Source organism: Neopelma chrysocephalum, unplaced genomic scaffold, assembly GCF_003984885.1.
Source record: "Neopelma chrysocephalum unplaced genomic scaffold, ASM398488v2 Primary Assembly neopelma1_96936, whole genome shotgun sequence".
Classification (NCBI taxonomy): Eukaryota; Metazoa; Chordata; class Aves; order Passeriformes; family Pipridae; genus Neopelma; species Neopelma chrysocephalum.
The window spans coordinates 1590563-1607965 of NW_020925579.1; the positions used below are offsets into that span (position 1 = coordinate 1590563).

Below are 17403 nucleotides of genomic sequence, written 5' to 3' on the forward strand. Positions count from 1 at the left end.
TAATGAGATTCTTTTAATACAGCACAGACTCAGCTTTGGTTTGAATATGCTGTCTTGTAATGCATTAAGAGCTTCATTCACATAAAGGCAGAATAATGGGAACTTCCACACATATGATGTCCATAATCAGACATATAACTGATTATTTCTCTATATACAATTCAAGACATATGCCTGAATTTGGTCCTCAGGAAACGCTGGAGAGAGAGAGGGAGAAAAAAAAGATAGGAAAAACAAAATAAAATTTCCTTCTCCTTGAAGTATGTCTTCTATTTTTGACAGAGATCACACAGGTCTTTACCATAAGAAAGAGCACTGAATGACACATTCTCTGCTTAGTTCAAATGGAAAAGGCTACATTTACATTCAGAATTCAGAACAGAGCTTTGGTTTGTTGATAAGTGGAGTCTAATATTGATGTCATACTTCTTCACTTAAATGCTAAGACAATTTATTGGGTTTTATTTTTTAAGTTCCAATTTGTTTTTTGTTGGCTGAGTGGCTGAATTATTTACAACATTTTAAGTGAATATCAATGCAGGGAAAGAGTACAACTAAAAAAAAAAAGCAACAAAAGTTACTGGTAGCTATATTCACCCAACAGTTCTGCACTGCTCTTTCTATTGAACACACATACGAGTGAAGTATTTAAAAAAGGCTCCTGCTGGTACTTACCTTGGACAATACAGGCACCCAGGTAGGCAGCATCAGAAAAGGAACACAGCAAACGGCCATGGAAAATGTCCCTTTTTATTTGTAGATATAAGAGGTATCTGAAATATGATTAAAAAATTAAGAGACAATGTCACATCTTTTTGTAACAAATTAAACATATCAGTGTGAAACCAGCTGTGTAACTATTCTGGACCTCTCTCTTACTGTTTTAAATGGAAGGAAAAAGAGACAAAGCACAAACACAAGGAAAAAATAAATGTAAGTAATTTTTTTTCAATAACAATGAAATAATGAGAGCAAAAGTAACAAAAAACCACTAAGGGATATCATGGAGAGTGCTTTAATTAAAATGTAAAATTATGATGCTCATTAGTAATCTGAAAAAATTATGGTAATGTGAGCTGGTGTGAGCACGCCCATTTTCATTATATACAGGTTTACACAAGCTTCGTGTACTGAATAGATGATATTTTTTTACATCAGATATTTCAAAGGAAGAGTAGGAAAACCAGTGCTTTTTACCATCTGTAAATCTCTCTGATGTTTCTAAGGTGCTTCACTAAAGATTTATTCCTATAAAGTTTTTACAAAGACTGCATGGACCATAATCCACAGAGGGTTAGTTAATATTCTGAACCAAAGAATGGTATGGCAATGTGACAGAATGTGTTACTGTATCCTAATTTTTTTGTTTAAATGGGGACTACAGACACCTATCAGATTTCTACCCAGTTGAAGAAACAAGACAGCAGCTCTGACACGCAAAGGCACAGACACTAACAGAAATGAAAAGCACTATTACTCTGACTCAGCTGACCGTATATACAGTTGTGAAGTACATATGGCTTTTAAGTCAAAAGGGTGACAATATTATTAATATATTTTCAAATCATCTTAAGCACACACCACAACAAATGTGATTGTCAAGTGAACAAAGCAGAGCTAAAAAAAAAGGCAAAACAAAGCTCTATCAAAAAGCAAACTAGCTATCAAGGCTTCATGACTGTCCTGTCAAATGCTAATGAACCTTTGTCTTCTTGAATTTCACCAATCATTGCAATTCAAGAAAAAAACTAACTCCAGCCAATTTAGAGCATCACCTTGAATCTGACCCTCTGCTTTACGTGATGAAGGAAATTCTCAGAAGTGAGTTACATGACTATGTTTCACTTGCTCATTTCAGGAGCATTTCCTGTATTTTGTGTAAGAGACATGGGCAGAGACAAAGCAAAGCTTCCCAAATAGCAAAACTGGGAAACTATTAAGCAAATCAGATACAAAAATGTGTCTATCAATGATGTGTCATACTAATGATGTGTCAAATTATTTCTCCTTTTTAAGGTTTTAATAGTATTAGTTTTAACTAAACACTGTAACCATTTCTCATATAGAAATTTGACTTTAAAAATTCATTTGAAATGTTCCAGCAAAGACTAAAACATACTGACAGCACAATACACTTCAGTGAGCCAATTCTAGGTGCTTTGCATTTCAATAAAACTTCTTCTAGGAGGGTATTCAAGTAGTTTTAAAAAAATCAATTATTAAAGCTCTTGAATGAGAAAGGTCGATAAAAGTTTATATCTAACTCATAAAAAGTAAAATGTTCATCCAAGGACAAACAGTAACAAATAATGAAAATCCATTGACTTCCTGATTTACAACATGATCACTCAGCTCAATGGTTTCAGTATTTCATCCAAGATAAACAGTTATAATATGAATGGCACGTTCCAGCTGTTCTATACAAACTATTATCTCACCATTCCACAGAATGCAAGCTGTTCCTGAAACTTCAGTAAGAGAGCAGTGACCATGGAATCACTCATATTTATGGAGTGACTTGGCATAAGAATTTTCAGTGCTTGGGGAAAACATCAATGAAGAACTCAAAACAACAAGTGCTGAGAGCACTCCATTCTTCTGCAGCAGGCAGGTTTGTGGCCTGCTAAAGTGGTAAAGCATACATACAGTCCTGCATAGCTGGTGCAGAGATCAAAAGAGCTGTCACCTTCCTACGTTTTCCCCCCACATACATTTCTTGAAAAATGCCCAGAGCAACAGCATATTTTGAACTTGTTAACAATGTACATTAAATGCACAAACAAACAAACAAACAAAATACCTGGTGAGCTCTTCTTTAATCTTCAATGGTTCATGTGGGTAAAACTTCACTCTAAAGCACATGGTATATGGTGGATGAGCTGAAACATTATAAAGAAAAGCAATTAGAACAGTAGCAATCAAACACTGCCTCAGCCACTCTGAAGGAGTGACTTCCAAGCGTCTTAAAAAGTAGCCAGCGTAATGGTTAGCTGAGGCAGAGATTTAAACAAAAGCAGTAAATATTATATATGCTCTATTTTGGGATGGGTTCTTTTGGCAAATGATAAACAGTAAGCAATGATAATACTAAAAAGATTGAAGAAACCATTTAGTTAATGAAGCTAAAGACAATAGAACTATTGCTGTTTTCAGTATTTAATAAAGCTACAGTATCTAATCCTGAGCAATGGTATCAATACCAGGCCCCAAGTACCATACTTTCACAAGAAAACGGCAAAGGGAAATGGAAGGGGAAGGGGCCTCTCAGGCACTTTAATTCACAGCTAAGTGAAGGCATATATCCCATCTAGTTTTAAAAGTCTTTAGTCTTAACATATACTCAATGTACACAGTCAATTTTAACTTTCCAAAACCTTGAAGGGATGGCGCTTTTACAGGACAAAAAGAAGGGAAGGTAGAAGAAAAGGACAAAGAAAATTACAGAGAAAATGGAAGACAACAGCAGGTCAAAGAGAGAATAATTTTTATTTATTGTAAACTATAACAATAATCACTAAGCTACCACAACACTTTATTATACCATCTCCTTTAGTTTACTAGTTCACTGGCTTGTATAAACTGCATGTGCAAATGAGTTCATAATCAAGATGTTCTTCAAGCTACTCTGACTGCAGTATTTACATGTATGCTGCAGTGTTCCAGAAACACAACTCATACAGTTTCATGTGATGTCCAACAGCAACAGAAAATAAAAATGCATTACATCTGTTGTTATGGTTGGTATCTTTTGGAAGGCTCAACTGTTTTTTGAGGAAAAAGGAATATTTTCATCTTTCAAGACTTCATATTGTACTTATTCTAAGTATGGTCAGCCTCAATCAAAACTGCTGATTTCACATTTTTTCCTTGTTTAAATAACTACTCAATTAAGACACAAGGAGGAATGTCAGAAGGGGTGTGGATAAAAAGATGAAAAATACAGAAAAAAAACTAAAGCAAGGAAACAATAACAAATATAAATTAAGAGGAAATGAAGACAGAAAAACAACCCTTAATTGCTCTTTAGAAATGGTTTGAACTTTCACACTAATTAAATCTGCACAAGGCCTTTGAAGGCTAGAAATGCTCGGACTGCTTTCTCTGGGTTTTGCCATCTTAGATGCAACTGCGGAGTTGTGTTGCAGTGACTGGAAACAGACTGAAAAAGAGAGTACACTATCATGCCTTCTCTGCCCTGTAATGGCAAACTAGAAGGCAAACTGAATTAAATGTCCCGGAAAGGAAAGCAGCCACCCAGAAGGTCTGGAATTTGAAGTGTTAAAAAGCATATGATCGCCTCTGTCCAATTCATCCCCGGAGATAAGAAGGTGCCCCGCAATTACAGAAGGAACCAGGATCCTCTTTTTCTGTTCCTTTTCCCCAATTAGAAAAACAGCCACAATGAACACATGAATGGGGAAGGAGGGAACCCTCAAAGCTATAAACTTTTCTTTCCACCTTAATTTTAAAATGGATCATAAGCTTAATGTTCTTCCAAAGACACATTTATGTAAATATTTAGCAAACCTCTGTCTTACAGATTTTACCACACTGGAGAAACACACACAAGAACTTCATGTTCTCTCATTTACTATATTCTCATAGTGGAAACCAAGACAGGCATTGAATTTTATCAGCTCAAGAGATGAGATTGTCAAGCAAGATAATTTCTCAATTCCTTGAAAGTAAAATTACTTTCTACCACTTACACATTAAAATGGAACAGTAACAACAAACCTTCCCAAAACAGAACTCAATTAACAGAAGCACATTTCATCAACACAAAACTAGTGCGCATATAAATCAGTTTTATAATAGCTGTTTCTTATAAGCCTTTTCTTTCAGAGGGGTCCTTTATCTGTCAGATAAGGAGCAGCTGGCATAGTGAAATGACCAAGGCTTTGTCAGAATTTCCTACCATCACAGTTTCCTTTCTCACTAAAACTGATTCATAATTACAATAATTTCAAAGGACTTTAGCATGGAGAATAATGCTGATAGCAAACTCCATTGCAATAGAGCTATTAATTTGCCAGTTTATGTGCTAAGAGCACATAAGAGGTGAAGGCAAAAGAACAAATAAAATCATTTCAATGAAATCAAATGCTGAAACCAGTCATGATCTAGACACTTATGAAGGAACTACACACACAGTGTAGAAGATTTCCAGGCAACTGATTGTACGTTTTTAAAGTTTATTTCAGTTGCATTTAACTAAGACGAAGTGTTCAATGTGCATGAAACAGTAAGGACCTCCCTAAATTAAACCCAGACCTGCGACATCCTGACCAGAACAAAGACAGAGACGAGAGCTGCCTCCCTTGGCACAGACACCAGTAAGAAAGAGACTGAGTCTCACGTGCACTCATTTTTAAGCAAAGCCCACAAGAAAAACTACATATTCATATTACAACTCTTTTCATAGAAAGAATCTGAAACAAGAAAAAATATTTATGTGTGCTGGTTTTGGCTGGGGCAAAGTTAATTTTCTTCACAGTGGCTAGTATGGGGCTGTGTTTTGGATCTGTGAGATTGCAACATTGCAGAAAACTTCCTGCATTTCTCCTTGATGTTATATATTCTCTGAACTATAGTATCCTACTAAAGGTTAATGAAATTTAAAAAACAAGCAAGCAAAAATTACAGCCAAACAGTCTATGTGTTCACTAATGCTGCAGAAGGATCTCTGAGGAACCCTAAGACATATGCCATTTTTTCCATGTACCTCTTCCCTCACCAAATGTTTATCCATACCACTTGCTGAGCATGTTTAAGGTAGACTGAATATTACTCATGTTTTTATGCAGAAGAGATACCTGATCTACCATAAATCTCAAATTACGGGGTCTCCCACATTGCACTTAATTAGTTACAGGTCAACACAAGGTAAGGTGGATTTCTGTCAGCCATTTATAATAATGCTTTAAAATATGTTATTAAATCTTCATAAGGATCATAGGTAAAGAATATATAGCATTCAGATTAGTGTACGAAGAATAACACAAAACTTCTTGTTCTCATTTTGCATGTATTTACGAATCTCATATGTGATTAAACCCTATTTTAGATTTGTACTGAGATGCCCATTCATTCCACCTGCTTTCATATTTTAGGACAGCATTAGAGATTAAGTAAATCATCTTGAAAAATTCCAAAGACCTGACACAGGAGAACATCCTTTTTGCATGACTCATTAGGATCATAAAATCATAGAATGGTTTGGGTTGGAAGAGACCTTTAAGATCATCTAGTTCCAATCCTCCTGCCATGGACAGGGATGACTTCCACTACACCAGGTTCCAACCTGGCCTTGACCACCTCCAGGGATGGGGCACCCACCATCTCTCTGAGCAATCTATTCCAGTACCTCACCACCCTCACAGTAAAAAATTTCTTCCTAATATATCATCTAAACCTATCCTCTTTCAGTTATGCAAGGCAGCAAAAAAAACATGGAAATTTTGAACTCCTGCACATCAGACCAACAGAAATTATCCTGTTCCACTATCACCATGAACAAAACTCATAGCTGGATATATAGCACAAAGCAGGTTATAGGATAGCTGCATACTTACTATACAGAATAACCTTTGAAATTAATCAAAAAACAGCAAGAAGGAAAGTGTATGATAAAACTCTGTTCTTTACTTAAACATTAGTGCTGATGTGACTCAGGTTTTACACCATAACATTCCTAGACAGAAAATAAGTATTAAAAAATGTAAGATGGCCAAATACAGAGACTTACTGTCAGCATCTGGGAGAGAACAACAGTATACACAAAAACATGCAAAAGAACAGAAAAATTTATGTGAAAATTTCTTTATCTATGTGAAGATTTGACACCAAAAATCCAATCTCCGAACTCCCCTCACAATTTGCCTCAACACAGAAGAGAAGTTTTCAGACAGGCACAACTCAGCATGGGGGACTTATATTAAAATTTATTACTAACACAATAAATACTATAGAAACTAAAAAGCAAATAAATACACAGTATTAATACAATCTCTACCACCCCTGGGGGTCCTCCCACATCAGTTCAGAAGAAAAACCCTCTGGGATGATAGTTAAAGTCTCTCTCTCGTTGGGGTATCAGGGAAGGGGTCTTTTGCACCCACACCAGCTCCTCGGCTTCTGCTGAGGTCTCCTCCTGGACTGCAAAAGAACATTGGCTTTACCAGGTCTTCATCATGAGGTCCAGGGAGTCAGCTGTGAGTCCTTTCTCCCTGGTTCGTGAAGGTTCCTCCCAGAGAGTAAGATGTTCACTCTTTCCTCTCCAGGTTGCAAGGTTTCTGGGTCTTGCTCAGTCTTTATACCCCAAATAGTTTTCACCAAAAGTCCTTATGCAGAAAAGGCCTGCTTAGTTTGGCTTCTCTCTGTCTCAGCTGCTGCAGCTGCTTGGTTTCCACATGTCACAGGGAGGCATTCCTCCCCCCGCATTCCTCCTTCGGTTTTCAGCTGCCCCTGCCCAAACCTCGCGTAGGGCCTCCTCCAAGCCCTTCGGCCTGTCTCTCCATTGCTCAGTCTCAGCTCAAGGTCACTACCTCTTGTAGAGTATTTGCAGGAAAATGGACACATTATGAACAATACATATTTTTAAGAAGCACTAGGCCTCACTTGACGTAACTTTGGAGGTTGCAAGCTGTGTGAAAACTGTGTGTTTATACTTACAAACTGTGTGGAACTACGTGAGTTTATAGTTGTTAGCTGTGTGAATACTGTATGTTTATAGTTGTAAAGTATGAGAAAATCGTGTGTTTATAGGTGAAAGTTGTGGGGAAACTGGAGATAAAGGGACACCTGGAAAATCTCGGAAAGTCCCAATCACCTTGTTGTAATCATGTACCCGGAAAAAACTAAACTGTATAAAAGTTAACTCATTTAAATAATAAATTGAACATCGTCTGATCACATTGATCGTCTGCACATTGTTTCCTGAACTCCTGCCGCCCATAACCTCTCCCCTACCATTATGGGGGGGAGAGGGTAGCAGTGAGATTGCTTCTCTCTCTCTCCTCTGCCTGGAATTCTTCCAGCTCTGCACGATCACAGGTGCTTCCTGACCACCCCTCAGCCTCTCTCTGGCTCGGCTCCAAATGCTGTGCCTGCCTGCCGGGGAGCTAGCTCCAACCCCCTGGCTGGTCTCTCAAGTCCATGCCACCACCTCTCCAGGGAAGTGTGAGGGGGAAAAGCCCCCTAGCCTTTGGCCACAAGCACCCGGTTCAGTTTCAATACTGTCCTGGGCTCCCTGCAGCCCAGCCGGGGGGGGGGGAAAGAGGGCCTGGCCCCCCGCAAGGGGCCCACAGGCCTCTCTCCTCACACCTTAAGGCTTCCATTCTCTCTCTCTCTCTCTGCCAACAACTTCCTTCCGGCTGTTGTAATACCCTAATTTCACAGGGGTGAAAAACAGCTCCGATTGGCTTCTCGTCGGAAACTCACTTGGGACCAATCACTTCCAGCCCCTCTGGGGGGGGGAGGGTGCGGCTCAAACCAAGACAATCTAGAATCACAAAAATGCAGCTACTTTAAGCAACCTTCCAGAGAGTTTTCTGACACACTATTGGAAGCACAGTGCTCACAGCTACTGATTATAGGTCAACAAGTGGCTTCAACTAGTACAAACAAGACTGGCAGTGGTTCAGGACATTTCTCAGAAACTAAATTTTCCCCTCTCAGGCAAAATTAGTGGTACAAGATGGCTGAGGTACAGACCTAGACTTTACACATCAGGTTATGACACAAACATTACAGTGACAATGGAAAATGCAAAGGTAGATGAGGAGTCAAAAAAGGTAACATGCCTTCATTCTTTGTGTTGTGCCAGAATATATTCAATTATGGTTTTATATGTGATAAGGCAAATTATAAAACATTTTGGAATACTACTCCTGTCATATCCCAGTGTTACTTAACATGAACTTAAAGCAATTTTTGTCAAAGCTAAAGAAATTAAAATGGTAGCACATCACACAAGAAGCTGTGGAAACTTTAGAGCTTCAGACATACAACATTCCATCTCACTGACAGAAACGTATAGCTGCCAAATTGTAATTTCTGTACAACCTGACTATATAGAGGGATTGTGCCTGAATGATTCATGTAGTACTGAGGCCCTACCTACACTACTACCAATCAATCCCTTTCTGCTCTGAATATTTGTCAATAGTGAGCTGAATGAAAAAATACACTGAAAAACTTGTTACTGTGCAGCACAAATGTAGCTGAGCTCAAGCACAGCATTTTCAAATTTTTTTCTGCATGTATGCAAGTACTTCATAATCCTATGTGAATCTAAACATTCAACTGAATTTAAAACTTTTTCAATCATTAGTATTAGTACATCCTACTGTTGAATCAGAGGAAATAAAAGTCTATTCTTACAAAACAGATCATTTCACTGTTTCCTGAATTCCTTACTGGCAAAGAAAGAAAATGAAATATCCATTTAATACAGTCACTATGAGTAACTTTCTGCTACCATTTCTCCCAGAAGTCGTATGTACATAATGTATGTTCTACTAATTAACTAGTCACTTCATTGCTTCAGTTTTTACACTTTCCACCTGCTGCTAATTGTCACCTGCAACTGGGATACTTTGCAAACGAATATCAGTAATTTCTTCTTATGAGTCTAAACCTTTTCATAGTAAACTGAATATTTTTAGATAAAATACAATTTAACCTTGTGCCTTTAGAAATTGTTCTGTGTTCTACATTAATATGGCTTACTTTTAGAAAAATTAATCAAAAGGTTCCTGATTCCAAATGGTTACAAAAACATCCTGTGAGAGCAAAAGATACACATGCATAATCTACATGGATTCTACACATGCATATAAAATACATATATATCTTTATTTTGTTTCCTTAAGTGGTTATTGTAGCAACTGAAGTCCTTCATCTGTGACAAAACACAAAGTTAAGTTACAATAGTACTAAACTGAAGTTGCCAATCACATAGTTAATACCGTGTCCTAAATCTAAGGCTGATAACAGAACTCCTCTGTTAGCATCTCATTCTCCTCTTCTGCTTTCTTAAGACCTTTTCACAATGATAAATAACCTCATGCTAGCTGCACTGTATTTCGCTTTTTTTGCTATGTGTTCATTTTTCAGTTTTTAGAGTTCTGATCAGGATTCTATCACAAAAGCCACACGTGTCCTCTGATGAGACCACCACAGCACTACATCTATGGAATTCTTGGACTATCATCTCTCACATCTAGGCAACATCTATATGCAGGTAGAGTTGTCTTACATAAATCAAAATACTCTCAGTGCATCTGTTGGCAGAGCTCCTGAATACGTTGCTATGCAAAGTGCAACAAGAAGAATAAGCTCTTATGCTTTCTTGGGTGGAAGCAGTGATACAAATGCAGTTTAGATGATAGATTCAGAAAACTGTTCTACTTCTGATACACACTGAAAGGAAGAAAGATATTAAGATAATTTCTAGTTATTAGAGTTCTTCTTTTTTTTCCTTCACTAGCATTGCTGAGGAGCATGACCTACTTTTTGTTTGACATTCCTGAACTTAATTTTTACTGGATAACACTTCAGCTAGCTAAACACTACTTCACACTGAATGTGCCAGTTTTGTGTATGTACATATATGTGTATGTGTATATACACATGTATGCACATGTTGCAATATATACTACTGCTGCATTAATGGAAGTGTTTTTTTTAAGTATCCCAGTCAACATCCAGCATTAATTGGTTTTGCATATTGGAAAATATCTTAAGCCTCATCACATTTTAAAGTAAATACATTATCTCCTACACAAAAGACAGTTGTGTATATGCTTAAAGCAGAAAACAACTGTATACAAAGCATACGTGAATAAATTCTCCTTCATTTAATAAACTAAGTAGATAGTTAGATAAGAGCTAAGACAAAACTTCCAAGGAACTAAGTCAAGTCTCCAGAATTGCCAAATAAACTGCCTTCTACTGCTCGATATAAACTTCTGAGTACTAAAGTAGTTCTGTTTCCTGAAGAGGTCTTCACAGCTGTTCTATTTAATGGAAATGATAAACTAGACTGTAACCTTTAAAAAAGATAATTAAAATACCAAATTCCTATTTTGAGGACACTTTTTAAAATAATCATCATAATTTCCCCCCTGCATGTGGTAGGAGCTAACCACTTAGCCCACAGTACTTGAGTTTGCTGGACTATAAAAATTATCTCAAACCCTTTCTCTGCATTGTCAGGAAGCAAGGGGCAGCAGGAAGAAGGAAAACTGGAAAAGACCCAGAAGCAAATTGCTACACTCCATTTTTTATTGCCATCTCCCAGTGGTTGATTGTGTCTGACTGAAAACGAAAGCCTGAATGTACAGGTTTTCCCACTAGATCTCCCACTCCAGACAATGCCTGCTGGCCTCTGGCTCTATCCTTGAGCAGTAAGGAAAAGCTTTTGATATGCAGCGCAGCACACTGTGAGATGGTGAAATGAAGACAGCATGGAGTTTTTAGGACTCTGGATAGGACATGAAGGGCCTATTTGCACCAAAAAAGAAATGAAGCAGAGTCTAAATTACCGTATGGAAGCAAAAGAAAATCTTTAGACATTTCAAAATCAGTTTTAAAACCTGAGCTCTAAACACTTACATTTCATTTGCTTGAAGATGGACTTGTTAGGTTCGAGCCAGTGCTGGAAAGGCAAAGCAGAGAGCAGAGGTTAATACGGATGGCAGTAGACAAAAACACACTTGTTTGTTACCAAAAATGAGAAATAGGATTTTTGTTTCACTGAGACATACATAAATGGGAAAAGCACCTCTATACAAGAATTGCATTGTATAAGCACATTTGATGTCACCACTGCCTATAGGATGGATGTAGCTGATGTAGAAATAAGAAAAATATTTCAAAGATGCTTTTGAAGGTGACAGGCTCTAGTGCTAAGCTTGCAGCAGACATGTCAATCTTACACTTTAAGCCATTTTTTTCTAGAAGAACGATCATATTGGACAGTAGAACAGACTATTCAGAAACTTTAACAGGATCTGTTCATTAATGCTGTCTTCTACAGTTCTTATAACTAAAGCATGTATAAGTACTTTATTCTCAGTCAAAACCCTCAGGACAGAAGCGATTGTTCTCTTCTAGCAATAACTAAAAATCTGAAGGGAAAAAGAGTGCATTTTTCCAGGAAATGTTCACAATATGGACAGCCAATGCTCAACAGAGAGATATGGATGCTTACCAGTAGGTGCATAATTTTCCAGTAAAAGAGTGATGGCAGGAAAAGGGTTTTTTTTGTTTGGTTGGGTTTGGGGTTTTTGGGGGTTTTTTGTTTTGTTTTGGTGGGGGTTTTTTTATTCTCCTGGAAAATAAACTCAGATTCTTCAGTAATGAAAATCTAGGCTCACATTCTAGCTAAGAGCCTTACCACATCCCCTGCTAACAGTAGCTGAACCATTCAGGAGGATGTTTTGATAGACAAAAAGAACATGCTGATATTCAAGTGCCACTTCTCATCACAGCCAATAGCTTTTGTACAAGGATTTTTCCTGTAAGCAAAAAATCTCCACGCTAAAATGAGATCTGTGCTGCAGAAGCAGCTGGTCAAAAGGCGTAGTATTCAGCTTTAATAAGCATAATCAACACTGGAAGGCATTGCACTAAGGGGTTTCATTTTTAACCCTTTCATTCTAGCTCTAAAACCCTATAGTTTACTGCAAAAAGAAAACCTACCATTTATTAAAACATAAGTAATACTTAAAATATCCTACATCAGCTACCATTTTTCCTCATAACTTATACTAATTCTTCTACAAAGAAAGGCCAAGGGTATATATTTGGAGGAGCTGTAGGAGCTTCCAGAAAATTATTATTTTTTAAATTGTGATATCTCAAGAATTCAGTCAAAGTCAGGACAATTATAAATTAGTTTTCTGAAACAGAACTTCTGATAAGACAAATACCTTGGAAAGAACATTTTCAAATCTCTGCACTTTATATGATTGCTTAGAAACTCTTGCACAAAGTTTACGGAACTATTGGAGATAAGCACTGAAACATACTTCTGTTTGAAGCTCACTTATCACTGAGAGTCTGATATGGAACCCTGGTATTCAGAAGACAAACACCACAAAAAAAACAACCCCAAACTCCAAACAACAACCACAACAAAAAAACCCATCCTATACCATTTCTTTACCTATTTCCTTTTCCCAGAATCTCTCTTTTTTGGAGAAAAGATGAGAGAAACAGAATTGAGGCAGCAATACTGTTTCACTGACCTACTATAAATATCTAGCTCATTTCATTCCTTTTTTAGATTTTACATATACATTATTGATATATTTCATTCTGAATAAGGGGTGATGAGTGTTGATCATAAAAAGGTAAAGGCAATCTCATTTAAGAAATCCTATATAGTCTGCACTGCTTTATAGATACATAATCCAGAATGAATTAACAGATAAGAAACCAGTCAAGACACACAGATATGAAAATCTTTTTTCCTTAACCTCTTCACACACACACTCCACCTCCACTAAGCTCATGGCAGTCCTAGTTGAAGATTCAGACAACAAAGAGTCAATTAGACAGTGAGTCATGATGTACTGCTCCCGAGAAACAGAGTTTAGAGGTATTCCCTATTTTCATATAGCAGAAGCACAACACCATTTTATTATATTTTTTGAAAGACCAATCTGAAATATTAGCAGAGACCAGATCAGCATTTAGAGCTGTTTGAAAAAGTCAGTTACCTATTCTAAAAAGTCAGAAGAAAAAAAAGTCAATCTGCAAATATGAAACCCTTATAATTCATGATATGAAAAATGAAAGAGTGGAGACATGGATGAAATTCCCCACTCAGTGCACCAAACCCCCAGGAACGCAGATTTACCAGCATGTATAAAAGCAAACATGTTTCACTAAGACCTGACTTTCGTGGGTTAAAAATCAATTGGAAAAACACTGAACAATTAAGCAGTGTACTTGCTTGTGGAGGTCATGGTACTGACAGGCACTTTTAAGAAGCTCAGATTTCTGTGGTGACCTTCTGTTGGTGAAAGACTGCAAATGTGCACACAATTTAGCTGAATCTTCCAGAAAACTGATCAGTTACTTCATAATTTGTGGAGATTTTCAAAGACACAGCAGTTAGGTGCTTAATGCTCTCTGAGTGTCACAGGAAGATAAATGTCTAGTCATAGCTAATACTTCTGAAAATAGCCACACCTATATTTGTTTGAATGTTTCAATTTGAGTTTTAGGAAAGATTTTCCCCTGAATACTTACTTATCTTCCAGTCTTACAGCATTGACTATTAATAATTAATACCTGTGCCTTATCTCTGCTATAGAGTGTCCAGGCTATATTTATTCCAAGATTAATTAGCTGTTATAGCTAGGACCAGATTAAGGTTCCCATAAATCAATCAAAGGGTTTCTGCAGAAACTTTAACTTGAAAAGTGTCTGGTTTTCCAAAATGCTTTTTTCATGTAGCAATATTTTTTTTAACAATTTTTCTGAAAAAGTAAAAAAAAAATATCTGATGAAAGGAAAATAAAACATTTTGAGTTAGCTTGTCAGGACAAATTTTAGAAGCATTTTACATGTTCAACAGCAAAGAAATGTCATTAATACTGTATGCCATTCTGCCTCGTGAGAACAGTCCATAGGTGTTTTCCACTCTTTATTGTAAGACTAACACTTCATAAGACAAATAAAACAAACAAACAAAGCTAGTCAGATGTAAAATTGGAGCTAGATACAAGAATTTTTTATTCCTCTACTAGCAGTAAAATGTGCAAACTGGGGAGAGAAAAAATCTCCAAAACTTCTATACAGTTTCATTTTTTGCCTCATGTATTTGACACTGTAAAGGCTGCTTTAATTGGATGATGGCTTACAATCTCAAACCAGATTGGCTTTATATGTGATAGTACTTAACGATTATCAGAAATAATTTCTGCAGGGGCTGAGCCTCTTGTTTCATTGAGAGCATGTTAGCAACATGGTTGTTGCCCAATGGGGAAGAACAGTTTGAATCCTAATCCAGCTAACACATATTACCAAGCATTCATGTTCAGCACTACTAATTTCTAATCTTTTTGCCAAAAGAGGTTTGGGTGGCCACTAGGTATCTCAGTGATCAAGACAGATGTCCTCACAGAAGCAGAAGGCAAAGAGAAAGACACCCAGAGATCTTCAAGGTCAGTCATGAGATACCTAACGAGTCTTGGTGTTTCAAGTGCCAGTGGTGAGTAAGCTAACTATTACAGGTATCACTTTTGATGCTGGAATCATAAAATATGCTGAGAATTGCCTTCTGGCTAAGATTTCATTGTGATTGCATGCTGCGTTTCAGACTGGTGCTATCTTTACTTTGTAAATAGAGCCTTCACCTCTGATCAGCCTTTAAGTGGCACTGAGTGGTCATTAGCGAGGCCAGCTGTGTTCTTGCTTACCCACAAATTATGAGCAGCTGATGTGGTATCAGCTTTCAGAGCAAATGCTCATGGTCAGCAAGGACACCATGCAAGGGTAAAAGCACCGTTCTGGAAAGTCAATTTAACTCCACAAACACTGATGTGCTTTTAGTAAAGGGACTTCAGCCAACAATTTGTTTCAAACAAAGCCATTCACTGAGAAGCTCTGAGAGGACTGAGCATGGTCTCAATAGAGCACAGGGATAAGGGTTTAAGAATAAGAAATGATGAGGAAAGAGGACATAGTCATAGAATCATAGAATGGCCTGGGTTGGAAGGGACCTTAAACATCATCTAGCTCCAACCCCCATGCCATGGCCAGGGATACCTTTCACTAGACCAGGTTGTTTAGACCTCCATCTGGCCTTGAACATTTCCAGGGATAGGGCATCCACAACTTCTCTGAGCAACCTGTGTCAGTGTCTCACCACCCTCAAACTCTCCACTCCTCCAAGCTAAGAGGCTTTTTGATTTAGTCCCCTGAGAAGCAGCTATGAAGGGGCAATCAAAAGTGGCCAAATATTGTGAATATTTAAATCTCCCTTGACAAGTAATACTTAACCAAATAAAATTAATTTTATTTAAACTTCAACTCTGTATTAATCTTGAAAATTAATACTTAACCTCTTCCTTTAATGGAGAGCATAATTAAAGTAAATTTTCTTTAGCCTCAAGGCAGTGAGGCTAAAGGACCGGGTTACAGCCTGGGAAAAAAAACAAACCAAAAACAAACAAACAAACAAACAAACAAAGTAACAGTATCCAAAGCTGATGGAAGCTCAGAGAGGGAAATTAATTGGGTGCCCACTCTATACAGGTACAACAGATGCCAAATGACCCAGGGTACACTGCATGTCTCCTTCTTCATGCGCTGAGCCTGATACCATGTTTTCATGGTTTTAAGAACCTTTATACCAAGAATATCAGTGTTGTTCTGATGTAGCAACAGAGCTGCTCCTCTGTACTGCTCCCAAAATCAGGGCACTGACTCTATTTAGTGGTATGCCAAGCAGGAGCAAACAAGGTACATCACCATCACAAAAATTAATCTGATTCAGAAATAGTAGAATATAGTAGAACAGAATAATTTGTATGATTCTGAACTGGAATATATTAAACAAATTTCCAAATTATCACTCTGTAAATCCTTCCACACTAAAATATTCAGAGGAACTCCAATGCTATATGTTAGAGAGCTCAACTTATCCATAGTCTCTACATCAGCTGAACATCTGGCCATAAATTCTGCATATATTGATGTATGTATGAGCCACCACATGCTCAGAGACAACAGTTCACAAATGATAGGGAAAAAAATCTTTGTTTTTATCAAAATAGCTTGCAGAATGGTTTATTTTACAAGTTTATTAATCTTCACACTAAATATTTCAGTTAGTAGCATTTCTGCTGAATTAAGTGTATATAAATATATACATTCACTTCGCACTAATATTCATTTCAGCCCAATTCTTGTTTAGTACATGAATGCAACTCCTCTGGTAAAAGCAAGCTGCCATTTAATTCAGCACTTTGTGCCTGAAAAGGGACTGAAGCAAACATTTGGGAAAAGAACAAGAGCAATAGCTCCCATGGTGCTCACTGGGCCTTTTACACCAGCCTCCATTACAATTCTTTTGTAAGTCATTGTAGACTTTCACCAATTTGTCTAAACTCCTATTTTAATACCTATGTTCTAAGGACCTTGCTGCCACCATCCAAGCTTGCCAGGCCCTGGTAGATGAACCTTAGGATTAAAGGGTGGGTTCAGTTCCGCGCATACTGCAGCTCACCTAAAAAATCCACTGCGCGGGCTCAAAGGCTTTACCCACATTCACAAAGCCCTGTAGCGACAGGCAAGGGTTGAAACGGTAGGTGAAAGGTGCACTGGGAGCCGCAGACCCAACCCTGCATGCAGACGGTTCAGGAAATTGGTCATTTGACACTG

The 17403-nt window shown here is 37.5% G+C and overlaps 1 protein-coding gene across 4 annotated transcripts in view; it reads right to left on the reverse strand.

Moving 5' to 3' along the window:
• FRMD3 (FERM domain containing 3) overlaps nt 1-17403 on the reverse strand; it is a 149779-nt gene that overhangs the window by 42842 nt on the left and 89534 nt on the right. For 2 of the 4 annotated variants that reach the window (XM_027670779.1, XM_027670776.1), the window contains exons 3-5: nt 11620-11662; nt 2801-2879; nt 676-773 (exon numbers count right to left, since the gene is read on the reverse strand). In XM_027670779.1, the coding sequence (XP_027526580.1) occupies nt 676-773; nt 2801-2879; nt 11620-11626 (184 nt within the window). In that variant the 5' untranslated portion in view covers nt 11627-11662. Of the gene's footprint in view, nt 1-675; nt 774-2800; nt 2880-7181; nt 7548-7960; nt 8063-11619; nt 11663-17403 lie in introns of those variants that run through there. The other 2 variants (XM_027670777.1, XM_027670778.1) reach the window with 2 other exon arrangements.